The 27,681-nt window shown below is 39.1% G+C and overlaps 7 protein-coding genes and 1 pseudogene across 10 annotated transcripts; 2 read left to right on the top strand and 6 right to left on the bottom strand.

Moving 5' to 3' along the window:
- LOC117634641 lies at positions 1-3,675 on the bottom strand. Of its 3 annotated transcripts, none has more exons than XM_034368822.1 (7): positions 3,318-3,675; positions 3,045-3,202; positions 2,052-2,757; positions 1,553-1,650; positions 988-1,096; positions 754-813; positions 1-513 (listed from the first exon to the last, which is right to left on the bottom strand). In XM_034368822.1, the coding sequence occupies exons 1-7, from the start codon at positions 3,619-3,621 to the stop codon at positions 314-316; spliced, it is 1,635 nt and encodes a 544-aa protein (XP_034224713.1). In that variant the 5' UTR covers positions 3,622-3,675; the 3' UTR covers positions 1-313. The 3 variants fall into 3 exon arrangements, with proteins under 3 accessions (XP_034224713.1, XP_034224714.1, XP_034224715.1); XM_034368823.1 differs by having other exon boundaries at positions 1,553-1,644; XM_034368824.1 differs by having other exon boundaries at positions 3,045-3,197; positions 3,318-3,458.
- A 515-nt stretch (positions 3,676-4,190) lies between these two features.
- LOC117634431 (senescence/dehydration-associated protein At4g35985, chloroplastic-like) lies at positions 4,191-6,268 on the bottom strand. Its single transcript, XM_034368538.1, has 5 exons — positions 5,567-6,268; positions 5,170-5,300; positions 4,908-5,074; positions 4,732-4,816; positions 4,191-4,635 (listed from the first exon to the last, which is right to left on the bottom strand). Exons 1-5 carry the CDS (start codon positions 6,173-6,175, stop codon positions 4,467-4,469), a joined length of 1,161 nt encoding a protein of 386 aa, XP_034224429.1. The 5' UTR covers positions 6,176-6,268; the 3' UTR covers positions 4,191-4,466.
- Positions 6,269-6,816: 548 nt separating this feature from the next.
- On the top strand, positions 6,817-8,767 carry LOC117634044 (cytochrome B5-like protein). Its single transcript, XM_034367945.1, has 6 exons — positions 6,817-6,931; positions 7,249-7,365; positions 7,493-7,533; positions 7,648-7,725; positions 7,821-7,912; positions 8,562-8,767. The coding sequence occupies exons 2-6, from the start codon at positions 7,287-7,289 to the stop codon at positions 8,626-8,628; spliced, it is 357 nt and encodes a 118-aa protein (XP_034223836.1). The 5' UTR covers positions 6,817-6,931; positions 7,249-7,286; the 3' UTR covers positions 8,629-8,767.
- A 180-nt stretch (positions 8,768-8,947) lies between these two features.
- On the bottom strand, positions 8,948-14,392 carry LOC117634043. The gene is made up of 14 exons (XM_034367944.1): positions 13,900-14,392; positions 13,179-13,234; positions 12,873-13,047; positions 12,345-12,446; positions 12,024-12,095; positions 11,499-11,615; positions 11,314-11,391; positions 10,925-10,987; positions 10,748-10,844; positions 10,465-10,543; positions 10,183-10,394; positions 9,810-9,955; positions 9,545-9,667; positions 8,948-9,428 (listed from the first exon to the last, which is right to left on the bottom strand). The coding sequence occupies exons 1-14, from the start codon at positions 13,984-13,986 to the stop codon at positions 9,279-9,281; spliced, it is 1,557 nt and encodes a 518-aa protein (XP_034223835.1). The 5' UTR covers positions 13,987-14,392; the 3' UTR covers positions 8,948-9,278.
- A 1,895-nt stretch (positions 14,393-16,287) lies between these two features.
- LOC117635951 lies at positions 16,288-18,761 on the bottom strand. Its single transcript, XM_034370346.1, has one exon. The coding sequence runs from the start codon at positions 18,486-18,488 to the stop codon at positions 16,611-16,613; it is 1,878 nt and encodes a 625-aa protein (XP_034226237.1). The 5' UTR covers positions 18,489-18,761; the 3' UTR covers positions 16,288-16,610.
- A 1,156-nt stretch (positions 18,762-19,917) lies between these two features.
- LOC117635890 (cytochrome P450 77A3) lies at positions 19,918-22,349 on the bottom strand. Of its 2 annotated transcripts, XM_034370266.1 has the most exons (3): positions 22,237-22,349; positions 20,210-21,800; positions 19,918-20,098 (listed from the first exon to the last, which is right to left on the bottom strand). In XM_034370266.1, exon 2 carries the CDS (start codon positions 21,771-21,773, stop codon positions 20,223-20,225), a length of 1,551 nt encoding a protein of 516 aa, XP_034226157.1. In that variant the 5' UTR covers positions 21,774-21,800; positions 22,237-22,349; the 3' UTR covers positions 19,918-20,098; positions 20,210-20,222. The 2 variants fall into 2 exon arrangements, with proteins under 2 accessions (XP_034226157.1, XP_034226156.1); XM_034370265.1 differs by having other exon boundaries at positions 19,918-21,800.
- Positions 22,350-23,715: 1,366 nt separating this feature from the next.
- On the top strand, positions 23,716-25,269 carry LOC117635156 (probable 3-hydroxyisobutyrate dehydrogenase-like 1, mitochondrial). The gene has a single exon (XM_034369500.1). The coding sequence runs from the start codon at positions 23,745-23,747 to the stop codon at positions 24,777-24,779; it is 1,035 nt and encodes a 344-aa protein (XP_034225391.1). The 5' UTR covers positions 23,716-23,744; the 3' UTR covers positions 24,780-25,269.
- A 733-nt stretch (positions 25,270-26,002) lies between these two features.
- Positions 26,003-27,099, bottom strand: LOC117635509 (annotated as a pseudogene).
- Positions 27,100-27,681: the final 582 nt, after the last annotated feature.

Genomic DNA, 27,681 nt, shown 5'->3' with positions numbered 1-27,681 from the left:
TCAAGTAAGTACATATGGCACATTTCTTATTGATCACATTTTGTTCATAAACAGCTATAACCTCAAAAGCCTCTCAATGAAATCTTAGTTTAATTAAAGACTTGCGACAAACATGTTCTGCCATCAACTTAGTCAGCTTATGAAGAATGCACAAGAGTGCAAAAGAATGGGATATGAATGAATGTGACTCTTCCTACTTGGAGCCTCAATTCTCTAATTTCTCTAAGTTCCCTTTCTTTGTTACAATGCTCACTCATTTATACAACTCCATGCCGATTCAACTTGCAAAATTTCAGCATCGAGCTTTCATAATTTATTCGAGCAACTGATCTTGCGAGTGAAGCCTCTTCTCCAAACCAGCTCTTCCACCACTAAGAAAACCGAAAACCTGCTTCAGATTCCCTCTTGATGGCCTTGCATTTACTACATATTTACAGATGGTTACGAGTCTCCTCCGCATTTCCAATTTAGTAATGCATATCTCACTAAAGAAATTTCCACCATCGAAGGTTCCTGATGAAATTGTAGGAAGTTCAGAAAACAATTCAAGAACAGAAAATATTACGGCCTTTCCTTGAATAAGATTAGACGCTAGCAAGCGGGATAAACATTAATCAATATTGAATAACCAAAGACTACACAAGATTTAGCCCATAAATGGTTCCCACGCCACAAACAGATTGAACCAATAATAAAACTCATCAAATTCAAATATAATTGGAACAAGATTCTTGCAAGATGAAGAAAGCATACCTCCACCATCAAATAAAGATGTCAAGATTGCCAGACAGACACATACACTGATATCTTCCCCTGAAAACAGAGGATATGGGAAGATATTAGCAGACACAAATAGCAATCCAAGGAATAAAAAATTGAAGAATTGAAGTAGCACAACATGGAAGCCATGTAATGCAAATGGAAGTCATGATTGTATTCCAAGGGCGTTATCCTTCACTAGGCAGGCAAGAGCTGTGAAGTCCTTACCATTATTGCAACAAATTAGAAGGGTCTTCCCTTTGCTTAGATTTAACTTTGCAAAGTTCACCGCAGATGGGAGATTATTCAATAAGGAAAAGCGATCAAACTTTGATGTCTGCAAAAAAATTAAAAGTTAGGGGCCCGTTTGATAACCATTTCAAATTTAGTTTTTAGTTTCATTTTTTGTACTAGAGTATAGAGGAAAAAGAGGGAGAATGGAAGTGAGAATGAGAGAGAAGATGAGATTGGGAGGGAAGATGAGAGGGGAGGATGGGAGGGAGGAGTAACGAAAGTGAAAACAAACACTAAAAACTGAAATCTATTTGAAATTGTTTTCACCTTCAAGTTTTTGTTTTCACTTTTGTTACTCCTCCCTTCCATCCTCCCCTCTCATCCTCTCTCTCTCTCTCTCAATCTCAACCTCACTCCCATTTCCACTCTCATTTTCCTCTATACTCTAGCACAAAAAATGAAAACTAAAAATGAAATGGTTATCAAACGGGCCGTAGGGGAATACATACACAATGAACACGAAAGTACAAATGTTGTCCTGTCATTCTTTTAAACTCACCACCATAGGAAGATGTAGATATACTTTATCATGCCGAAGGGAGGCAGACATGGGCTCTTGATCACAATTTAATATACAATCAACTTTAGATGCTGCAGCTGCACCAAATACGGTAAACCAAGGAAAGCCAAATAAAAATAACAAAAAGAAAAGTGAATGAATTGATGATTAGCTAATGCTACTGACAAAAGCCAGATATCAATGAGAAACAAAAAGGAGAATCAGATTACATAAGAACATATGCCAAAGGCAGAGAATTGCTCTCTTGCCAGACTATAGATCTGAACCACACAATCATATAAGAATTATGTGGATCAATAGTCCAGATTAAAGTTTGACATAAGCATCTTATGTTGCCAGAGCAAGAGAACCTCACTCTAACAAGATGTCTGTATAAGATGACCATAAAATTCATATGCTTATAAGAGTTTGCTTGTATGAAGTGATGTTGTTGGATTAGGGATGCTATCAAAAAATAAGAGCTCTTAATTGAGCATACCAGTTTGAGATTTGCCTACAGCAAGACTTGTTGAACCCAGCCAACATATAGTACAATCTTCATCACAAGAATTTAGATCAAAATTTATAGTTGAAATATCTAAAGGCAACACTGAGTCATCCTGCAAACAATGAACTGAGTTTTCTACCAACTTGGAGGCCTTGGCAGTGACCTGAGGGGCAATTTGTCCCCTTCGAGCGCGATACACTCGATCCTTTTCGACTATATCAGCTACCATCTGATTACACAAAACGGGTCCTGCATTTATAATTTCATAGGCATGGTTCCAGAAGAGGGTAGGTGTTAAACCCCTAGCCCAGCTTTCTTCATCATCACCTGCTCCCGCTATGTAATTCCAGCTAAATTCTGAACTAGTCCTGTGTTGTTGTACAACACCATTAGAGGCAGAGGCAGAAACAAGAATGATTGGTGTGAAATCCCATGAATCGTGGTCCGGAACTTCGTTCAACCAAATGACAGTCTTTTGTGATATCCATAGAGGGCGTAGCGGCTTTTTCAATAAAGAAGCAAGGGAGGCAATGTCAGCTCCACTGGCTTCCAACTGTCGGGTCCATTCGTCTAACCGATCCTCAATCGAAGCTTTCTCTGTTTCAGAAACCCAAAGAGGAAGATGCAAGGAACAATCCCAATCAACACTGGTCTGTCTTGTATCTTCACAATGTTGTTCATCAGAAGTACTTACCTCCTGATTATAAGCAAGGAAAGTTAAAGAAAAAGTCATGATTTTGACAACCATATGTATACAACTTGGGCAACAATGACACATTCGAATATATAAGTTATAATCAGAATTGCTAAAAAAAAAACAGATAAAACTGACCCAATTAATCACACTTCAATCCAATTAGAAAAAGATTGAAATTTTGTGAAAACATATCAAACTCTGGCTTCACAGAGCAACCAGAGTTGCAAACAACACTAAAGTTGGGTTCTTTCTTTCTGTTTTCTTCTGTTTTTTGGTTTTCAACTCACCCCATCATTGAACTGAGCAGATTGACGCATTTTATTCAAATGGTTAGAAATAGATCGGTTCAAAACGCAGGTCCAAATGGGTATCGTCTTCGACATGCTATCTGGAAACCTCTTCCCTCTCCGAGTTGCATCCACAATAAAGCACCCTCCTTTCTGTCCTACCCAATTCAACAACAAAAACCCAAAATCAAAACAAACAGACAAACAAACAAAAAAAACCAGAGAGAAGAGAAAGTTAAGCAAAGATATAAACATGACAGTCGTATGTTGTACCTGCAAGTTGAGCGACATGGAGGTTGAGGCGAGAGGTGTTGAAGGACCAGTTATTGTTGTGGCCGTCAGTGGATTTGAAGTAGCAAGTAGAGTGGAACTTGGAAGAGTACCAGAGGCCGCATCGTAGGTTTGCGAGGAGAGGGAGGTCGGGCCAAACCTGCAAGATTTCGCCGACAAAGATGGAGTCGTCGTAGATGGATTTAAGGGCGTTGTAGAGGGTGTTTTCCCTCCGCTTTATCGTCCTCGCCGCCCTGTATATGCTCAGCTGCTTCGTGTCGTCGTCTTCCATTGAACTCTGAAACATCGACTCTTTCTTTTCACTCAAAAAATTGAAATAATTAAAAAATATGAAAGAAACTTGGGAGTGTTCTGTTGGAAACTGGGTTTTTTATTTTTGTCGAAAGAGCGGCGGTTGCGAGTTACAGAGTTACAAGTTGCGGCTCCCGAAAGTGGAAAGTGAGAATTCAATAGGTTGTTTTACTTTTACTTTTCTCAAGCTAAATACGGTGTCGTGTCGTACGTCAGTTGCAGGATGATGTACATAATGCCAGTTTGCACGAGTGTGGTCGTTTGTTTTTTTTACCATGACTAGCAATCAAGTACAATTGTGTCTCTGACTAAAAGAACAGTAAAAAGGTTCTCAAATTGGATAAAGAATCACTAAAATAAATACCTATTTTCTTTCATGTTTTTTTTTTTTTACCATGATTAGTAAAGGATGGTTATTGAATTTCAGCCTGCAAGGCTAGTTCCCTCCCAACCCATTATATTTTTTGTCTACTTTTTATAAGTTAATTTAGCTCACAGCTCAATAAATTCATAACCCAACACATTCAACAACAACAAAACAAGAGGGAGAAGAAATCATTTGTGTGTGAGAGAAAACGACCTTGGTTTGCAAACCATAGGTCTTCGGTTTGAACCCCCTGACTCTTGCTTATACTTAAAAAAAAAGAAGGAAGAAGAAAGTTTGAACTTGATGAGAAATTCACACACCCCAATAGAGTTTACATTCATGAAGAATCTTGACCTCTACACAGTGGTTGTGAAGACTCAAGATTAGGACTAACAATCTATAGAGGAATTTTCTTTTACACATTTTTACCACAACCTCCAGTGAATGACGAGTAATAAATATCAAATTGGCTTTTAAGAACTTCTGCTGCTGCTTTTGGCAGCATTCTTCAATACTCCAGTAGAGACAGATGATGCTGGATTGATGGCCTTTCTTATTTTGAAGATGTTCCAAGCAGTGTTTGCACAATGCCCTGCTGTTGCAAACACATCCTCAGTTGCCTCCCCTGCACTTTCCCCGAACCTAATACCAAAATCCAAGTCAAATATACCAAACTTCAACAATAATCTTCAAGACCCTTCAATTGTGTATATATCTATCTTTGCCATTAATCATTACCTGTTGCTGACCATTCTAGTAGCAGCACCAGAGGTAGCAGAAAGAGCTTGCTTCTCTGCAACTTCAGCTGCATCCAAAATCTTATCTGCAGTTTTGCAGGATGGACCATTTTAATATGTAAATATTGTTGTGATCTTGACAATGTAAAGAATGTAATATGAGTTTGATCAACTTACTGACGGCATCAAGGGAAGCCAAGAGGACCTGTCCTGGAACCATGGCAAAGAATGCCTTCCCTGCCTGGGATTTAACCACAGGTCTCATCACTGATCCGGTCGCAATGCCAACCCCATCAAGCATAGATTTGCTGAGCTTTGAAGTCATCTTTGACAACTTTCTCACACTGAATTAGCAACAAAAAAATATGTTGACTTGAGGAAAAACCCTTATATGATCACATAATGTGTTATAAGAAAATGTGTTTAATTGGAGGGCTACCGTTTCAAGCTCTTGTTGATTTCACTCTTCTTTTTGGCACCAGAATTTTTGCTGCTATTACTTCCTTGTTCCTTGACATAACTTTTCTCCTCGACAGGACGAGCCAATGTCACTTCCCCTCCTTTTTGAAGCTGTTTTCATCTCCCATGATCATTCAAATAATTGTTAGACGTTTCCAAGAAATGAACCCAGAGGGTGTTCATTTGATTATACCTTACTCCACCTTACCATATAACTACTTGACTAATTTTAGAAACATGAACTGAAAACAGACCTGATTGATGATACATTTCAGAAGCAAATTTTTTTTTAAAAAAATCTTGAAACAATTTTTTGTTGTTGTTATGTTATGACTAGTACTAACATATGCTGTAGGGTTTTAAGGGCAAAAACAGACCTGATTGGTGTAACCATTGCTACACATGAAGATCCCCTTGACAATCTGGCCAGTCCCTCCTGCAATTGCTTTTGCCAACACATTATTGTAGTCATCCATTCTTGGAGCATACTCTTTCCAATCAACACCTTTGTTAGTTTTGGTGGATGTGCTCAAGCCACTAAAGCAAGAGTGCTCTCTCAAAAACGAATCCAGAAAGCCCAAATTGCTTTCATACTGCTCTGGAAAAGTGACACCATAGCTCAGAGGATCACCACCATGCATGGGCAAAGAGAAGAGATAGTGCAAAGCATCAAGCTTTACAACAGGCTCATCTTTTGTCAGGGGCCACTGAAGTTCATCACCAACTTTGATTATGGTGGCCAGAGAAATATTCTCGTCCAAGATGTTCTCAAGAATGAACTCACCATTTGCAAGTTCTATACTTTCTCCTTCATCCATGAGGTGAACTCTACATCCTGGGATTTGCAGGAGGACTTGTTGTTGGAGATTTTGGGGTTCTTGGTATTGCTGAGCAGCATTTTGATGTTGATTTTGAATTTGATAGGGTGGTGGTTCTATGGGAGATGAGGTTTTGGATGTGGAACTGCGAGAACTGAAGCAACCCATGTTTTGCTGTGGTCACTTTCTTTCTTTGCTGGGAAGGAAACTGTTTTTGTGTTTGTTTTTCAAGGTAAAAAAAAGTTGTATTGATTGATTCCCTGTTTGCAACTTTATTCTATTCCGTGAAGTACTTTGTGCTAAGATAATGTGGCTTTCGGTGGAAAATTTGTTAGAGCGGGACAACTGTCTTAATAATAATTTGATTGAAGCAAGCTAGTCGGCAAAGGACAGACAAACCTTGCAGACAAGACAAGTTTCAAGTTTGAAGTGTGAACCCGATTGTGGGTTCAGACAAGTTTCAGCCTCATCCGCACTAGAACCCCATGGTACAGTGTTGGGTTGTTATGCTAATGGGTTTATACACTGGGCCTTAATGCAATTTTTTTCTTTTCTTTTTTTTGACAAAGCGGCATTCAAACTACTCTAATGTACGGGAGAGAAATTGACCCTGAATTGAACTTGGGTGTAAGAAGCCGAACACACTACATTGTTCAATTGTCCTAACCAGGACATGCCTTAATAATTTAATCTAATTAGTATGGTCCATACCTATGTCCAAGTATTGCAGAACTAAAATTGGGCCACCTGCTACAGGCCCATTAGGCCCATTGTGTACCACCATCATCTACGGGCCACACTATCTCAGCACGAAGGAGAGAGTCCGAGTCATAAACATTCTCCCTCTTAAGATCTCTGAGGGCGCGTCCGCCTTTCAAGCTCTCAGTCCACCATCGCCGGAAAATCCACTCCTTAAATCTGCAGGTCTCTATCTTCATCTTCATCCTTCTATTTACTAATTGCTCGTCGGATTAAAAAAAATAGAAACTTTAAAACCGCTGAAAATTCTAAACAGATTTTCATGACCCACACTCTCAGTTGTTTTTCTGAGATCACTTGATGCACTTCTTAGAAAGTTAGTCAACTGCTGGGTTACAAAAATGAAAACCCAAACAATGCCTGCCTTATCCTTGTATGTTTATGTACTCGTTTTCTAGCATTCATTGGATTCGATTGTGCAAGGAGCTTGAGCTTGTGTGAAGTTTTACCACATTTCTGATCTGTTCATTTGTTGGTTTTAGAATTCTGATACAGCAGTCTGAGGAGCTCAGCTCGAGATATGATGATAGCTGCGGTCGCACTGGTTGTGGTTATTCTTCTGGTAGCTTTCATCTTGATCCCACGGGGCCCAAAATATGGTATTTCCTTTTTTGTCTATCTTGAAAAAGAAAAAGAAAAAGGTCTTACTAGACTAAAAGCTTGAACCTTGATAAATATATCTTCTTCAAGTTTGAGTTGTTAAAAAAGAAAATCTTCTGAATGCAGGGCATACAAAAAAAGTTGATTCAAATGTTACATATGATAAGGTAATTGTATTTCTTAATAACACCCAAAGAAAATATTTGTGTTATCTTCATTGTCAGTCATGCTTATTGACTTTGCTGCTTCTTTTATCTTTTCATATGAACTGTTTTCTTTAGCCAGCCAGAATGTATACTAAAGCTGAAGTCTCTTTGCATAATAAGAGAACAGATTGTTGGGTAATTATCAAAGACAAGGTAACATAACGATTTTTCATTTGCTTGGGTCTCTTGTGTTTCTGGTATATTAACACTTGCATATTCCTTGTGTAACCAAAATAAAATAAAATTAGGTATATGATGTTACCTCATATGTAGAGGAGCACCCAGGTGGTGATGCCATCTTAGATCATGCTGGGGATGACTCAACTGAAGGGTTTTTCGGGTAAGTATCGCCTGTTTTCCTTGTCATTAGATGTTTGGATATAATAATAAGCATGTTTTCTCCATCCATTCCAAAAAATTTATGGTGAAGTCTCACCAACTGATCTTCTCAATTTTTTCACTGGCTGGGTTAATGTATGTGACTGAAAAATATTCTGTGAAGCCTTTGTCCCCCACCCATCTACTTGGGTTTAAGACAAAAGGTTTTAACTTAGTATCTCGTCAACCCTCTTGTGAGGCCTTGAACTAGCTGTAAGGAAAATAAAATGCAGACAAGATACTGGCAATTGGTAATGGTTTTTCTCTTAGAATGGCACTACAAACGTGGAAAATGAACCCCTACTTTGACATCTCTCATGCTCTGGCTAATGTGTTGTATTCTTTCTTTGTTCAAAATTATGTTGTTTATTGGCATCTCCAATGGTGTGATAATAATTACTTGATCTGTAACTTACATACATAGTTCTGAAACAGGAGAGCTGGGAATTCTTGTTTTCATGAACTCTGTCAAAAACTAAACTTTGCTTGTTCTTCCTTTTATCTTCCTAATCATTTACTTATGTTTACATTAGCACATATCTTTGCATTTGCGAAGTTATGGCAGGAATGTTGCTGACATTTTCATGTTGTCTTTACTTTTCATATGGTAGGCCGCAGCATGCTACCCGAGTGTTTGACATGATTAACGACTTTTATATCGGTGATCTGAAGCTGTGACCATTTAGAGTGTAATTTTATATAATCAGTGAGATAATGTACTTTGAGATCTATTCTTCCATTTGAATTTTGTCTTAATTGCAGTATTTTTTCTGTATACACACATTTTCCAGTTGGGTTCAGTATTGCATTTATCACCTGTTTATGGATTTGTTTCATAATAGTCCTAACAGTGAGCAGCTTTTCCAATAAACTGCAGACTAAATTGAAAGGGCACCGTGCAGACATACGTTTTAGTTATTAATCTAGTTAATTTTTACAGTTTACATGCCAACTGAATAGAATCACTGACCAAGATAAATTAACGTATAAGAATAAGAGCATATGAAATAAAATCTCTACTGGCTATCATTTGAATCTCAGCTGTATACGAATTTAAGTTACATAACTAAAAAAGAAAAAGAGAGTGCAAATTACAAATCAATCAACCGAGACAGGGTGTGGGTTGAGGCTGAAGAATCAAATGGATTGAATGGGGTTTTAAAAAATGAGACTAAAATTTCTAGAGCGCTTAAAAAAATCAATTATTGAATGGCCAACCAATCTAACCCCAACAAATTTTTCTTCTAACATTCTCCTTCTCCCATCCAATCTTGAAAGCTGGGCAAACTGATCAAAAGATATGTTTCTTCAAACACATTACTTTACTACTAGCTATCATATTTCTTGGGCTGACGCCATTGTGCCAAACTTCTGGCCAAAGAGCTGAGGAATGACAATTTTGGAGGAGCTCCTTTCTTTCCTAAATGCTTTCCTCCCAAATCAGTATATACTGGACCCATATCCTTGCTTCGTTCAATCTTCAGTGGAAATATATAAAAAATCATTCAGAAAATACAATGTCTTACAGTTTTTTGCTTTATATATGGGAAAAAACTAAAGTTCTTAAAGTTAAGAAAGGTCTTAGCCAGCATACCTTGAATATCTTCCCATCCTTTAAGTGATATCGAATGCCAGACCAATTTATTGACTGGGTGAAATGTGAACGGAAGGCAGAGATGGGGTATAAAAAATTATCTACTAGAATTGCAATAAATACCTGCCCAATCCAAAACCAGTGCATGCATATTAGAGGACTGGAGTTAAATGGTGATAGAATATAATAATAGACGGCATTCAAGACATAAGAACATCCATAATGAAATTCAGAGTCCTTCCACTGTATAGAGAGAAATACTTACAAGTCCCCAGTTGTAAGAAGCAAGTGAGAGTTTAGGTGCCTCTGGTGATAACATGTTGCATAGATGAACTTCTATCCTGGTCAAGTTCCACATTGAAAGAAGTTCGATCAATGTGCATGCAGCCAGGCAGCTTACCAGTTTCAATCCTGGGAAAGGGTAGATGAATGGTTAAAACTCCAAATATTGCATAAATAAGTTTCAAATTAATGGTGCACATGTCCACGTTGAACTTCTAATTCCAGATAGATAGATAGATAGATAGATGGATAAATAGAGAGAGAATCAAACTTTATCTTGCATACTGATTTTCTGCGTAAGTATGGTTTAAATCAATGCCACTAACCTACCTAATAAGGAAAACTAGAGTGCTCACCACCAAAAGTGAAGGTTGTTTCCTCGATTGAATACCCCTTAATATACATTCTCAGGGCTGCGGTGATATGAACAATGGCCATTAAGTATGGTGTTACCAATCCCCATGAGAGATAGCAGTGGGTGGTAAACAATGCACGGTTCATTATCCAGTTAACTTTGGTTGTATATGATTCTAATACAAATGTCTGCTTCCTCAAGTAATTCCAATACCTACATTACAAGTCCAAAGATGTAAGTATGAAATATGACATTTTTGGAATTGAACAAGTGCATTACATACCTCGAAAAACTAAGATCACTTGCAAGTGGATGAGGAAACACGGCGACTGGGGGTGATGTGATCAGCCTCTTATGAGCTCCTGGAAAAGGTCAATAACATCAGCAATAATAAATAGCCACTTTGGACCATACTGAACCAAATCATGGAGGAAGCCTTGGATGAAGGTAATGACAGTATCATAAACCTAAGGTTTCAACTTAAAGAATGACCAAATCCCAGGAGAACATGGTACAATGTAATCTGACAAGATCAGCGGCATAGAAAACATCAATGAGTATATTACCGGCTATAGCTGCAAGAGTCATATCATCCGAGTAACCACCATTTTTAAGTCCTGTGACCACGCCATAGCGATCAAGTCTAAAATCATTTGCATGCATCTGCAAACAATTTAAAGCAGTTAAAACAGCATGTTGATTTATAGTGCACACAGGACTTCAAGAAGGTAACTGCTACTTACCATCATGCACCCTCCCCACAGAAAGAATGTCCTTCCACCAGTAGCAAAGCCCATTGAGCAAGGCTGCAGACAAAGCAAATTCCAGATAACTAGGAGTCAGACTACAATGAAGATATATAGTATAGGAAGCTTAAGATAAAATACAAGAAATAACTACCAAATGTCACTTTTATCAAACCCCTACTGCATACACACAGATGCCATCACATGTACAGAAGATCAATTGTATAAGCATTAGTAAAAAAAGTTCTCACACAATCACTTGGACTCTAAAATTTCAAGAGAAGTAAAAACATCGGTTCATTTGTTGGTCATAAATTATATACACTAGTACTAACATTAAATTACAGATACGTGTATACGACAAATTCTGGGGGACAAGTAGGTACCATATGATATTCATAAATGCAGTAACTCCCTAAGCTTCCCGATGGCAAATCAAGAGGGTATCCAGTTTGGATAAATATCTGCACGTCATTTCAAACAGAATTAACACCATAACAGTTAACAAAACAGAGAAGTATAAGATAGGCTGAATATGGTGTCAGAAAAAAAAAAAAAAAAAAAAGCATACATCAGGATTTTTCTCCATCTCAGCTGTTAGGGCTCCAATTGACCCAGGGTGAAGCCTGACATCATCATCCAAAAATAATACATACTTGCTGTCTTTGTGCATTTTCTCCACTCCAACCTGCAAAAGGACATTACGATCTAGTAACTGACATGATTAGTCACTAGAGAATCACATGCTTCAAAGTTCAAACCATGTATGCAGGAAATTTAAACAAGAATAGGCAATAAGTCTCAAGCTCAGATTTCGAGATCTAATTCTAAGTGCAGCTTTCCTTTGCCTTCTACATGAATCCTCAAAGGAAATGTTATTAAACAATGAGTCTGAAGCATTATATAGTCTAGACATATAACCCTACACTATTAACACTGAGTAACAAATTTATATTCCTGTATTCCATGAAGAAAAGCATCTCAGCATAGAGAACAATTATAGACACAGGATTGTATGATAAAATACAATGCAAATTGCGTAAGACCTTGCTATTGCATTAGCATAGTAGGAAAGCTGGCATTACCAGATACATACCAATTGGTTGTGAATTTTCTGACTACAGGTTGTTGAAAGGCCAGCTACAACAACCTTAGCATCAACCTCATCCTGTAAGGGAATCATGGTAAACAAGTAAGCAGTTAAAATAGATCACATAGGCACATATGCAAGCACAAGGATATTTGTAACAATGTTATGTTTCAACAAAAAGCACTTTCAAAAAATATCAAGAAGGGATAAAGTTTTGCCTCCAAGCATATGTTATCTGATTTTGTCCTGGATATACATTTTTTCTTCTTCTGAACATTAAGATAATTTATATTAAGAAAAACCAATGATTTCTGTGAGTTATTATACCTTAAGCTCAGATAGTAACATAGATACTGCACGGTAAGCAGGGTCGTCTGTACTTTCCACGATAAAAAGAAATTCTAAGGGACCACCATAGAGAGAAGTGATCTGTGTTCATTAACAAAACGAAACCATGAACAGTCAAAACCATATTGAAGGGAAAACCCTGAATACAAATTTAACATATTAAAAATCAGCTAGCACAAGGATTTCTGCTAGCCACCATCTTTAACTAGAATCTTGAACACTTCACATGATAGCCTAACCATTCAGAAAGTGTCCAACACATTGTAACTGGATTCAAATCCTTTTTTGTTCCTAAACAAGAATATAAACTCACAAACCAGCCCACACTCTAAAGCAAAGAAGACTCTAGCATCCCTATCGGAAGATTGATCTATGTGTGCAAAACTATAAATCTATAAACAAAAATACTAACGGATACCATGCCTAGTAAACTTAGCTTTATAAGTACAAAATTATTGATGAAGAACACTATCTATTTACAGGAGCAGAGAAATGCATTATTCTGACCTGGCTTCTCCAATTGTGTAAATTGTGTTCTCCAAATCCCTTTAAAGGCATAACAACTGATACGCTTGGCCGTTTGAGCTGATTTGAGTGCTCAAGTTCAGTGATATCATGGCAAAGGAAAGCAAAGCTATTTCCACGTTGCATGCTATCTTTCATCCTTTTAATCTCTCTATTCCTGATAAGGGAAACAGAACGAAAACGAAAAACGTTGATCATCAAGCACAGATTGGCAGTTTAACATTGAATGAGCATAGAGGTCATGCCAGTGGTTGATACTAAACTGAAGTCAAATATTCATTCAAGTACCTGACATAAGCTGCACAAACCCATCCGAAAGCAAGTATCAAACAGATTAGACAACCCTACAGCACCAATAAAGAAATTAGATATGTGTAAGTATAACCCACCAAAAGGAACTATAGCTAACTATTTTAGTCTAAATATTGTAACGATATTGAACTTCCAAATTTCAGAGCCCAAAAGAGTCTAATTGGAACTTCCTAAAGGGAAAGTCATATTTCAATTAGAAAATAAAATACATAATCACCTAAGCTATTGAGAAATCTAGTAGTAACATAGTCGACTCTAAACACAAAAATCATTACAATCAGTTTAGTTTTTAATTTTTGATTCATTTTGTGGATTTCTCACTTCTCCATCACCCAGAAATCAAATACTTGACCCCATTATGCAACTAATACTGATTTCACAGAGAAATCGAAAATTACTCCAAATTCATAAAACTGGAAGCTTAATCGTCTGTAATAATAATAAAAAAATTTAAAAAAAGCCGCCATAAACTAAAATAAACGAAATTCAAAAATCGAATCTGAGGATTTGGCAATTTCAGGACCCGAATTTCAATTGTGCCAGGCAATTTAGCCCACTCGCGACACCAAATAGAAATAAAACACAAAGAAATAAACTTTCCGCCGAAATTTCTCGGCAACCAAAAGGACCGGGATCTGAACGGACGAAAAAATCACCAAAAGAAAAAAAGAAAAGAATAAGAGAAGAGGAAACAAACCTGGATCTGGACAAAAACTGCTAGCGGACTGCAAAAGGCTCTGCTGAGAGAGAAGAGGAACGAATCGACAGGATCCAATGCAGACATTATGCTCGTGCAATTGTCTAGATGTGTGTATATATATTTATGACTATCTGTAATTTATGCAAGTCTCTCTCTTTCTCTCAGAGTTGCGTGCGTTTTGCTCGATAGAGTTAGAGGAAAGAGACACAGATGGCGAGGAGAGAAGCCGCAAACATTCTCTCAGATCGCCATGGCCGATGAAGTCGAACAGCGTCGATAAACACAACGGAGAGAGAGAGTGTGTGTGAGGGAAAAGGGGTTAGAGTGAGAGAGAGCGCGTAATTTTATATTTCGAAGACAGGAAAGGAAGCTAATTGGGTCTCTCTGGAGGTTGGCTGGCTGGGCCTCATTGACCACACAACACACAGACACAGCAAAATCCCTTGTGGTCTTTTGCTGGCTTTTTCCTTTTTTAAGGTTGCGAAAAGACTCAAATGTCCGAAGAGAGACCGTTACAATAATGCACATGTTCTTATTTATAGGTATTAACCAATTCAATTTCAATTTCAATTTCCCAGTCAGAAATTGAGAAAAAAGGGCGGCTGAGGTGTCATCGTGTCAACAAAGGAAGATGCTTCCTTTATGATCCGAATCTCCAATGCGCTGTCATTTTAATGAACACTGTTTTGCGTCACATATCCTTATTATACTTCACTCTCATTTGTTTGCTAATTCCACGCCGCAATCTATGTTTTCTTACTTCCCTTGTTTGGTTGCGGAGAAATTCAGAAACAAAAAGAAGGAAATTTCGTAATTGATTTTGTTTCATATGTACGGTTCTGAATCTACATAATTCGTACAAAAGACATCATCAAATAGAGGTATTTACTACTAAATTATGGCTAATTAATAGTAATTAATTTAGTTTGGTTGCGAAAAAAAATTAACTTCATTATGTCGCCCGTTAATGCAGTAGATAGAAAACTTAGTTATGATACTTTAGTTATCAAATTTATGACATCATGTGTAATATTCTTTAATTATTTGAACTACAAGTCCTTTATCCAACAAGAGAAGATTCTAAATTTGTTTATTTTAATTTTGAACTAGTGGATCCCCACAAGTAAAAGAAATTAAAAAAGTGCCGTGACTCAAAAGAAAGTACCTGGGCATGACAAGATGCGTAAGATACTACAAGAATTTCGACCAGAAAAAAATATGCTACAAGAATATTCCATTTGTATTTGAATAAATGCATATGGGAATGGGATGAATTATATTCTTTATAAATTATATAGCAACTTAATTATTGATCAGACCAGAGTTCATTTTTATGGGACCACAAAACAAACGGCATATGATTGTTGGGGGTAACACCATCATCTTGCGGTCGCATGGTGATGGTGGGTTACGACTTACATAAAAGTTATGTTTCTCGTGCATCTTCTTCTTCAGCAACCAGGGATGGATGAGTGGTTGACTTTCGGAGCAAAATCCAGGGATGGATGAGTGACAACGTCTGTAAACACATGATACCAACCTTCCACATACATACATACATATATAAAATTCAGCTTCAATTCAAATCACCAGCTTTCACTTCTTCTATTTGACATTGCCACTTAATATTGAGGTTAATTATTATTCTTTTGATACAAGGGTTGTTGAGGGAGGGGAATTCGAATACTGAATTTCATGTGCATGAGTAACTGCTCTTAACTACTTAAGCTTGCATATCGAGATTAATTATTAAGAGGGTGGAAATTGTGGAGCCAGTGGTATAAAAACTGGCTGTCAATGGGCTGGTTACCCTGATAATAATATGCCAAGGAAAGGCAGCTGGGAGAGGGACCTATAAATAAACAGTGTTGCCAGCTTTGGAGCCGATGGACCATGTTGATGCATATGTAATTAACGTGGGAAGGAACAATTTTTTATTTTATTTTCTGAGATAATGAATGACGTGGAAAGTACAGTTCCTTTATCACACGCATCATGATCATATAACAATGAAGCCTCAGAAAATGACTTCGAAAAAGGAAGAATTCAAATTGGCTTTTGCCAATGCCAAGGATGGGCAAACATCAAAGAAAAATGAAATGCACGACGAATCAAAGAAAAACGGGCACCCTTTCAAACCACATAACGTATGCTCCAAACCAACTATATATTGGTGATTCCGCCCCTTTGCATTCAAGTTGGCTAGGGCAATGAGCACGCCCCCTTGTACCGAAGTTCGAGTTCCCACTATCGCTTGTATTAAAAGAACACATTTTTTTTTATATGCAGGGCCTACACTTAGCTATCAATACTGCAATCAGCAATGCAAAGCAAACCATACTTCAATATAATCATACATTAACATGAGAATACCAAGCTCACAAATAAAAGGAAAATGGACGTGTTTTTTTGATAATGGTAAGTTGCAGGAAAGATGACAGCAGCAGTTTCATAACACAGCATCGACAATGATTAGTTGCTGTCTCTAAGTTTACTTCCAGCATCCACATATATCAGTCGTACGAACTGTGATGAGAACAATTTAATGAAAATCAAAATTGTAAACCTACTCCCTGTTTTAGATAAAGCTCTCAAAAGTGCTAATATAGCTTACAATGTTTATGATGAAAGGGCATTATCCTATTTTAATAGACTACTTTAAATGAAAAAATGTGGGGCAACAAAATCAGTGCAGTGTCTACAGAATCTCACTCAAGTTCGCCAGTCTGCTGATTAACCACATGACCATCTTTCTCATTATTGTTTCCCGTTAAGTGATGAAGAAGCACACCAGCTGCAACGCTGACATTTAAGCTCTCCACAGCCAAAAATGATCGGAACTCTTCAGCTGAGCACCCATGACTCACTTCCCCAGTTTCAATATCATCAGCTCCACCAGCACTTACATTCACAGGAATATTTCCAGGGATTCTAATCAAATCAGTGCAAGATTTTTCCACCAAAGGCCTCAACCCGGTGCCCTCACTGCCCAGAACAAGAACTGTTGGCACACTAGGCACAACCTCGTTCAACGGTATAGCTCTGGAAGAAACGGAACCTCCGAGAACTCGCCAACCATTTTCAGCCGAGGATGTTAGGAACTGCATCATATTCTTGCAGTATCTCAACTCCATTAGCTCAAGTGAGCCTGCACTTGCTTTGCTCACAACACCACTAAGCGGGGCTGAATTCTTGGCACATAACACCACCCCTGAAGCTCCAAAGAAGTAAGAAGACCTGATGATTGCCCCCAAATTCTGAGGATCTGTAACCTCATCCAAAGCAACCCAAAGAGAACACTTATCTTCCTCAACTGAAACAGGGTCCAATTCCTTAATTTTTACCATCTCCAATGGAGATGCATCTAGCACCAGACCCTGATGAGGTCGATTATCAGTAGCCATATTAAGATCATGCTTGGACACATCCTTTACGCTTAATCCAAGCTTATCAGCCATTATTAAAATTCTCTCAAATCCCTTCTTGTCCTTCTTCTTCTTATTATTTTTGCTCAAATCCAACCCTTCTTGAATATACAATGCATAAAATTCTCTTCTTCCAGCCGACAAAGCAGCCAAAACTGGACCAACGCCATAAACACCTTGGCCAATCATCCTAGGCACAGACGATTCTGTAGCCTCTTTCCATGTCTTCTTACCCCAATCTTCCTGCCTATTCCACCTTCGAAACTCAGGTCTCTCACGTCCAGATTTAACATCTTCCATTCCCCTGAACTTGTTTTGAATACGATCCCACCTTGGATCATCAACAGCCTCCATTTCTTCTTCTTTTTCATCTCCTTCTGTCTCGGCTTCCTCCAATCTTTTCTCCCTCCCACGGTAATCACTTTGCCGGTCATGTGCCATACTTACCATTCCAGTTCTACTTTCTTTTCTCCCCCGTTCTGATGGGCCACTTCTCCTAACATAAGTTTCTGCTGACACCTCCCAAGAAGAACGACCAGTTTTCGACTTTGGTTCTTCCTCTAACCTCTTTGCTGATTTGTCCCAAGAGGACTTACTACCGTCTCCATCCAAGCTCCTTGCTGATTCTCCCCAAGAAGCATTATCATTAACTTCCTCTAACCTCTTAGCAGATTCCTCCCAAGAAGAAATAGATGTCTTAGCAGTAGTTGCTTTCTCCAATCCTTTTGCTCCCTTGGCTTTGTTTGCCGGCAACCACGGGAGTCTTTTACCAGCTCTTGCCACACTACTCCCTCCATTAACTTTCTGACCAGACCAACTCGAAAAAGCTCTACCTCTTATCAAAAGCCAATTCTGTGTGGCATTTCTAAGCCTGAATCCGCTAGAGACGCTTCTGGGTTTTGCAAGAACGTCACTTTCTAGCATCTTAAAACAGGAATCGGTTGAAAAATGAACCAAACGGGACATCCCATACATTTTCTGACCAGACCCACATGAAGGTTTAGTGAGCCTCCCCCAACTAAGGTTTAGTGGGGGTTTTGGAAGAGAGCCAATTTGTAAAGATTGGGGCTTTGAGGTGTGGAATGGTTTAGAGCATCTGGGTCTTGAACAAATCCTTAAAGCCAAGGGAAATGCTTGGCCCTTTGTTAAACTAGTGGACATTATTGCATTCACTTAACTTCAAAATCAGAAAACCGAATTCGAAAGCATAAAACAGGATACAGAGAAAGAACCAAACTTAAATTAGAAGCAATATCTGAAGAAAGTAGAGGGCTTTTGATTCTCTGTGTACCTTATCCACAGTCCATGCCTCATAGTATCGCTAAGCTGCTCCACTCCGAAGCTTATTGAGGAATATGAATGAACCTTAGACAGACTGCCGATGGCGGGGAGGTTAAAACGACAACCTTGGAAGATAAGACACTATACTTTTAACGACGTCGTTGCCCTAGGACATCCGAGTTGAACCAACCCGTGTGCCGACCCGACTTACTTAGGTTTGAGATAAGTGACTGAAATACCCTTTCCATGCTTCTTACCTTCTTTGATTGGATACTGCTTGCCTCTTTTACCGGAAGAAGACTCTACAAATCATGGTATGACACATATCGAAAAATAATTCATTAAAGATATAAAAAGATACATTTCTACACGCATGTCATAGTGTCATTGATAAAAATGTAGAAGCTCTTATTTACAAGAGAATGAGGGAAGTATTTTCCTTTATGATTTATTATTTTTCACTTTTTTGTTTGATTTATTTTTGGAGGTTTATTTACAGTATTTATCATGTTTATTAGAGACATCGGAAACAAGAAGTGAAATATAATGTAGTTGTTATAAATGTAGGGATGACACCGAAGTAAATACTGTTGATTGAGTAGATTAATGGTTCGTCTATAAATTGGAGTATAAAGGAAACAATATTATCAATTGCAGTATCATAAAAATCAACAGAAACTCCAGCAATCCAAAGAAAACTTGATTTCATATCTAAGCATATGATTCGACTTTGTCATAGAGATGTTCTCCACCTGTGCTTTCAAGCGTCAACTGAAGAAAATAGCACCCAACAACCATAGCAAATCAGAAGTAGACAACTTTTGTTTTTTCTTTAAGAACTTATGGTCCAGATTTTGCATTAGATGACAACATAGAAAGAACCTATGATCGGATTAACAAAAGCTAATCCAAATATGATACTCAATAACAAAAACGTGGTAGCAAAATTCCAACCTTAATTCATCTAATTAGCAGTTAGTTTTGATTAGTTAGCATTTTTTTTATAACTTAATAATATTTATTTATTTATTTAGCAATTAGCATTTGCTCTTGTGGTATTAATGTTTTCACTTAGTTACAGAAGGTTTTAGGTTCGGCTCACGTAAGTGGAGAAGATTACGATATATATTTGTGATGAGATCATTTTACTTCCTTTTCTTTCCCATATTTAATTTGTTAGAATAAAAACAAATTTAGTTTAGTTTTTCAAATATATTCCTAAATTAGAAATAGGCAAGAGAAAAAGTGTAATTAATGTTTATCTTGGTACACTACAATATTTTTCTTTGAATTTACTTGACTTGACCGATGAATTCAAAAACTGATTGAGAGTTGGATTAAAGGCATTGTATCTAAAATCTTACAGCAATAAATTTTTACAGACAAAACCTCTTCAAAACCCAACAAAATTCATAAAGGAAATCATCCCTATTTCTTATAGTTGGTGGATGATGCAGAATGGTTGTTGGTTGCCTTGAATGGTCTTCGTCCTGAATTTAAAGCCGAAAAACAGGAAAAAAACACAAACAATTAATGTAGCAATAAAAATGTAGTAAGCCACACGGATACTAATAATAACTATAATTACTGATTAGACCAACCATAAAAAAAGTATCACACGATGATGGATGATGATGACCTAGGCAAAATAATGGCCTTGAGAGGGTTCTTCATAACAACAGTGAAAGCAAATGTCTCAGTCGGGTCGGGTGGGGCATCCGGAACCGGCAACCATTTGAAAGCCTGCACCATCCGAGCAAGCAGCAAGTTTACATGCAAAGTGCCCAAAGTCCAAGCCGGGCATATCCGCCTGCCCGCTCCAAAAGGTACCATCTTCACTCCTTTGGTCCCGGTGACGTCCACGTCAACCCCGTCGCCTTCCAAGAACCTCTCGGGCCGGAACTCCCCCGGATCCTCCCACAGATTCGGATCCTCAGTGACCCATGCAGTGTAAAACTCCACACTTGCATCCGCCGGGACGGTGTACCCGCCTAGCACCGTCTCCTTCACCGCCGCGTGTGACAGGACGAAGTGGCTCGGCGGGTGTCGCCTAAAAGTTTCCTTAACCACCGCAGAAAGATAGCTCATTTTTTCAACGTCACTTTCAGTCACCTCCTCCTTCCCTACACAGTCAACAATCTCATTGTAAAGCTTTTGTTGGATTTCTTGGTTCATCACCAAATGGAGCAGAGCCCACTCCAGCGTCGTGGCGCTCGTATCCGTCCCGGCATTGATGACCTCCGAGCAAAGGGTGACAAGCTCTTCCTCTCCCAACCGCTGAGCTCTTCCAGGCACTTCCAGCTCAAACAAGGAGTCAATATACGCAGCGCCCTTGGGGCTCACCATATTACCATCACTACTTTGATTAGCTTGAACAAATGTTTTTCTGTTTCTTATGAGTGGAACCAAACACTCCATTTGCCTCCTCCTCAGCTCCTTAGCTTCTCTCACCTGCCTGCGGAACAACGGAGTGAGGACAGGCAGGAAGTCCGGGAGCTTCGGTGTGGTCATCATCATGACGTCCTTTAAAACGGTCTCAATCGTTTTGATTTTCTCCTCGGTGATTTTAGCCCCGAAGCACAAGCATATGAGGATGCTGCAGATGGTGAGCCTGCAGTTGCTGATGACGTGGACAACGCCGCCGTTGTTGTCGGCAGCCGCCTCGGATTTGAGCCTGTCCATATGGGAGTGGATAGCCCAGCTTCGGATCCAACTGCACTGCCTAATCCTGGCCGGGCTGATCAACTCGGTGACGAAGTTTCGTCGCAAGGTGCGCCAGACAGGGCCGTACTCGGCGGAGTTGATGGCGCATTTGCCGACACTGAAGAGGAGGCGGATGGGGGAGTCAGCGGGGCGGCTTGCGAACTCGGGACCTCTCTGGACGAGGCCTTCGTGGATGAGATCGGAGCTGGTAACGATGATGAGAGTGCGTTGCCCCATTTGCATGCTGAAGATGGGACCATATTTTGCACGTAAATCACGGACTACAAAGATGAAGGGCCTACGCTGGAGGATGACTTGGATCAGGTTTCCCACCACTGGCCACCCTGGCGGCCCTGGGGGCAGATTCCTCCGTCCTCCGCCGGTCACCGACCAGTAGCGCCACCAGAGCCGGAGAAACACGAGCCCCAAACACAGGAACAAGAGGTCCATTATCATCTCCATAGATCACTACGTAGCTTAGCCGCTTAGCTATATATGCAATATATGTAACAAATAAAAAGCAACAATTTAATCAGCTCAACCAATAAATAATGTAATGACTTTAGACGACGTACATATCATTAAGTCTCATGCAACGTGTGACACCCTTCACTTCTCACCCAAAATAACTCTATATATATATAGATCTAGAGAGCAACTTCTCAGTAGCCAAAAACATAAAAACAAAAAACTCAAAGAAATAAATGAAATATAAACCTCCTAAAACGAAGAAAAGCTAAATGGAGCAACTGAGGAAAATAAATGAAGAGAAGAAGAATGTAACAAGTTTGTAACACACAGCAAGAAAAAGCAAAAGCTGTATAACAAAGCGTCCTAAAATCAAAGAAAAGCTTATGAAGCTTAAAGCAAAAACGACGAGAGAGAGAGAGAGAGAGAGATGAGCTTGAAGTTGCAGACTAGATACCTTTGGCGCAGCGCAGGAGCTCAGTTTTGGAGAGCACACACTCCCTCTCCTGTTAAAAGCAGTTTTTTAACTTCCTTTTTTGTGAATCAAGACCATAGAAGACTAGTTAACAGTCCGTCCATCTCATAATATATAGGATTTGTATGGTTTGTTGGAGATCATAAATGGAGATTCACCTACTCATTTTACGCCACCTGCTGCTGATATCAACTGGTCAAACAGCTTCACGCGTTCTTCTGCGATTGCGTCCTCCCTTTTCTGACAGCAATGAATTCCATTGGTTGGTCTGGTGAAAGTGTCATTACTTAGGGCATCTCATTTAGAGCTAGGGTTCTATGATGTATTTTGATTTATGCATTTTTATTTTAACTTATATTATGTTCATGTATTTTATGTGATGTTAATTTTTTTCTTCTTCTCATTTATGATAATTTTAACAAAAAAATAATCAAATTTATATGAGATTCCGGAACAACAAACACAAATCATTAAGACTTTAATTTGTTGGCTTGTGAACTAGTTCCTATATCAGGAGATAAATGTCAGTTTCAAGCTTACATTACATATGCCTGTGAGAGGCTTATTTGAAAAAAATTTAAATTTATTTTAGAATTAAAAAAGATAATGGATAGTTGTGTTCTATAAAAATAGGATCTATGATCTGATTTTTCTTTTATTTTTAATTTTTTTAATATAAAAAAATGTGAATTTACCATATTATCCTCATTTAATTAATAATTTCAAGTCTTAATGCTTGCATTAACCATGGGCTTTTTTTGGTATTTTGAATGTTCTACCATTCTCTGCTTTTTTGCTTTAGAGTAATGCTACACTTACAACATTTTTATCTCACATTTCTATACCACATGATGTGGCATGTCCATATTATATGCCACGTCAATTAAATTAATTAAGTGTATTTTAATTAAAACAATCAGAAAAATAAATTTTGGAATAAATCATAAAATAAAAGAAAATATTAAATAATTTTAATTGATGTGGCTGTCCCACCTCAACTGCCACATAAGATGATATAAAAATGTGATATATAAATGTGGTAAGAGTAACATTATACTTTGCTTTATATATATAGATTAATGTCAAACCAGTTAGTTCAAAAGATTCACTCTTCATATCAATTCCAATGTTAATGCTCTGGTTTTGGGATAGGTAGTGGTGTCTTGTTTATCTCTTTTTTTTTCTTCGCCAAATTTAGAAAGAGAAAGGACTTTTCTCACACACTACCAAGGCGTCGTTTATCAGTTTCGAAAAAATTTCAATAACATTTCATATTTGATATAAAAATCGAAGATGGGTTGCATAACTTCAGATCCATGGTCAAGCCCATTTGGTTGTTGGGTTTGTGTCTAAACCCAAACTTCGGCGGGTTTTGCCTCTTGGCCAATTGGAGAACCCGCCACCTTGCTCTAACATCAACCGTTGATTTTCTATGAAAAATAATGAGAACCGCAAAGTCACCGTCCGCTTATACAAAATGAGATAATGCGATGACAACCAAAATAGTCAAACACATTTCGCTGCCACTCCTTCGCCCAGTCTCTCACTTCACCGGTCTCTCCCGCCTCTGCCTCCGACGTTCGATGGCCACCGCCACGTCATCCGACTCCACCGTGAGCCCATCAAACACCCGGGTCGGGTGGATCGGCACCGGCGTTATGGGCCGGTCCATGTGTGCCCACCTCCTCAAAGCCGGCTACTCCCTCACTGTCTTCAACCGCACCCTCTCCAAGGCCCAGCCCCTCGTCGACCTCGGGGCCCAGCTGGCCCACTCCCCCAACGCCGTCGCCTCCCAATCCGACGTCGTCTTCTCCATCGTCGGCTACCCCTCCGACGTCCGCTCCGTCCTCCTGGACCCCACCACCGGGGCCCTCTCGGGCCTCCGACCGGGCGGCATCCTCGTGGACATGACCACCTCCGAACCCTCCCTCGCCGTCGAGATTTCCTCTGCCGCCGCCGCCAAATCCTGCTTCTCAGTCGACGCTCCCGTCACTGGCGGCGACGTCGGCGCCAAAAACGGAACTCTGGCGATCCTCGCCGGCGGGGACGACAACGTCGTCCTCAAGCTGGCACCTTTATTTGCTCTCATGGGTAAAGTTAATTACATGGGTGGCAGTGGAAAAGGGCAGTTCGCGAAGCTAGCGAACCAGATAGTCATAGCTTCAACCATGGTGGGTCTGGTGGAGGGCATGGTCTTTGCTCACAAGGCTGGTCTCGATGTGGGTCTGTTCTTAAATGCGATCAAAGTGGGTGCGGCTGGTTCAAAGTCGCTGGATTTGTATGGAGGTAGGATTTTGAAGAGGGATTTCGAGCCGGGATTCTATGTGAACCACTTTGTGAAGGACTTGGGCATTTGCTTGAAGGAATGCCAGAACATGGGTTTGGCTTTGCCTGGATTGGCTCTGGCTCAGCAGCTTTACTTGTCTTTGAAGGCTCATGGGGAAGGCAATTTGGGTACCCAAGCGCTTATTGTGGCTCTGGAGCGCCTTAATAATGTTTCACTTGAATCTGCCCTTGCAAAATAAAGACTCTCTGCGAGCATAGTTGTATCAATTTTATGGAGGCAAAGGCAATCAATGTGAGTTGGTATGGGATTGAATCTTCACCAATTCTTATATTGTGTCAAAATTTGTGGGTTTTACTGATAGTTGTTAATATGTTTGGTTCATAAAGTATCAACTCCAGCAATGTGAAAGTAGCCAGCTATTGATTTCTGAAGGAAAAATGTTGCATTCCCATTTTTATCTTCTAAACTGACTTTTAGATGTCCTCATTATGTTCTAAATGACTCCTTCCCTCCTCCCTTTCTCTGTTAGTCACTAATGGACTCCGTTGCTTCAACTATTAGCTAGTCTGATCATTGAAAAAAGAGGCAAGGGCCAAATATGTAGATGTTAAGCATTTAGCTGAATTACCATAGACTATACAGGACCTAGATATGACATGGATCGTACATGTTGAGAAATGGATAATTAAGAAACTAAACTGTGTTGGGTGAGTTTGTCACTTTCTGCATGATTCGTTTTCTTCTCTTGGTTACGGGTTTGGTTGTTTTTGTTTGTTTTAGAATTGCTCTCTTTTGTGGAAGAAATTTGTTTTTTCTTTCTTTTTCAGCATGGTGGGTTTATCATCATTCTTCTTTTCAATACTCATTTTGGATTATGGCTGTGTTTATTTTCTAAACTGACTAAAATCTAATTGAAAATAGTTGTTCATCAATGGTGAAATGCAAGGATTGGAATCAAGGGATTAACCTTCAAAATGAAAACTATTTGTTGGTTTGTTTTTGCAGTACTTTTTTGCAACGCTCAAGTAGAATTTGAAACTGGTAAAGAATAGTTCTCTTCTAGTGGGATTCTAGGTGATTAACATGTCCTCAAAGCAAGTCATAAATAGAAATACGTTGTACAGTCGTGCTTTTGCCCTAAAAAAACGAATGAGTGAGGGGCTTAATTTTATTAGCACAAGAGTATAGTTTTCTTCAGACTAGACTGAGAATTACGCTGAAAGATAATTAATACGTACATTCAGTTATTTCAAAAGCCAAAAAATACCAATTATGTATGAAAAAAAAGGAAGAATCAGAGACCAGTAAAGATGACAGTTGCAATTGCTATAATTGATGGTAATCAGAACAAGGAAATACTGAGTCAAACAAATTCTCCCTCCCTAGGTGTTACTTGTTATCCAGGCTTTCAACCATAGCCATTCTCGTATGTTTTAGACGAAGGATCGATATGCCTTAACTTCACCATTTCAGGGTATATTTCTTCCCTGTGAATGCTTGCAACTCTGGCTCTTCTTCCTTGTCAGAGGGCTCCTGCCTACTGCTGTTGTTTGGAGAAACTTTTGGGGTTTCATTCATGGGCCGGTTGACATTTGAACCAAACACAAGCTTTCCAGAATGTTGAAATGAAGCAGAAGCTGATGACTCAGAACCCTTATTGGTTCCATTTCCACTCTCCGTTTGGTGCTTCTTGAGTACAGGAGGAGAGGAAACTGTAGGTGCAATGGATTGTGTCAAGACCGGTTTTCCATCCAATTGTCTTGCTGAACCAGTAAAGGGACCGAACTTTGCTATCTTTTGAGGTGGCTCTTCATCTTCTTCAGCTTCTTGTGGTCACTTCTTTGGCCGAGTGGATGGTGCTGGCTTCTTTCAGTCGGTATCAAATATACTGATTGCAGAGGAGGGCATTATTTCAATTATGTTGATGTAATACTTCTTACTGTTATAAGGAACCATGATAGTGTCACCAGAGGTTAAACAAGAGTAGCTCCAAAACGGCTTTAGGGTTTGAGATGTCAAGAAAGTCCTTGGTGTGAGGTTGCAGTTTGACATATGTTCCCTTCACAAGGCTTTTGTTTTTGACATGAACATGGTCACCCACTTATCGTTCTTTTGGTCAGAGGTTATTGGAAGAGAAACGGATCAGATTCTGATTGGGAGCTCACCTCATTTCAGAGGCTGAATTTCAGTGTCAAAAATTCTCTCAGGATTGACAGAAAGTAATATGATTGGAAGTGGCAGATCAAGAAAAGTTTATCGTGTTCCTGTCAATTGTACAGGTGATGTTATTGCCGTGAAAAAGATTTGGAAAGATAAGAACTTAGAAGAGAAGCTTGAAAAATAATTTCTTGCAGAAGTGAAGATATTGAGTTCCATTCGACATGCCAACATAGTGAAGCTGATGTGCTGTATATATCCTAGGACAATTCAAAACTTCTTGTCTATGAGTACTCAGACAATCGAAGCCTGGATGGATGGCTGCACAAGAGAAACAGGCCATCCAATCTCTCATGGTCAGTACAACCTCGTGTGCTGGACTGGCCTAAGAGGTTGCACATTGCCGTGGGTGCAGCTCGGGGCCTCTGCCATATGCATCACTATTGTGTGCCACCAGTTGTGCATCGAGACGTGAAATTAATTGAGTAACATTTCGTTGGACTCTGATTTTAATGCAAAAATAGCAGATTTTGGTCTAGCCAAGATGTTGGTCAAGCGAGGAGAACTTGCTACAATGTCAGCTGTTGCTGGCTTCTTCGGCTACATTTACATTGTAGCCCACAAATGTTGAAGTTAGTTCCTAAAGAACTGAATAGGCATGGACTAAACTATACAAAAGGCCTTAATCTAATATGTTCAAGACAAAAGATTATGATTAATAGAGATGACGGGGGTCCATCGAAGAATTACCAACAAACTTCATATAATATGAAAATAATTTTTCTTAATTCTTTTGACGTGCGAACGTGTTATCAGCAAGGTCCTAGACGCTTGGTTTTTGTTTTTGACTCAAAAGTTCCCAAGTGACGCACAAAGTTTGAGTGGTAGCGTAGAAGAGAGGCCAAGATTGGTCAACAAAGACTTGCATTTCTTTTTTCCAGCATCTTGGTGCATGCATATTGCTTTTCACTATCAGCTTCTAG

The sequence above is a fragment of the Prunus dulcis genome, chromosome 7 (assembly GCF_902201215.1).
Source record: "Prunus dulcis chromosome 7, ALMONDv2, whole genome shotgun sequence".
Lineage (NCBI taxonomy): Eukaryota > Viridiplantae > Streptophyta > Magnoliopsida > Rosales > Rosaceae > Prunus > Prunus dulcis.
The sequence above is the reverse complement of the archived record's forward strand: the minus strand, read 5'-3'. Positions and strand labels throughout refer to the sequence as shown.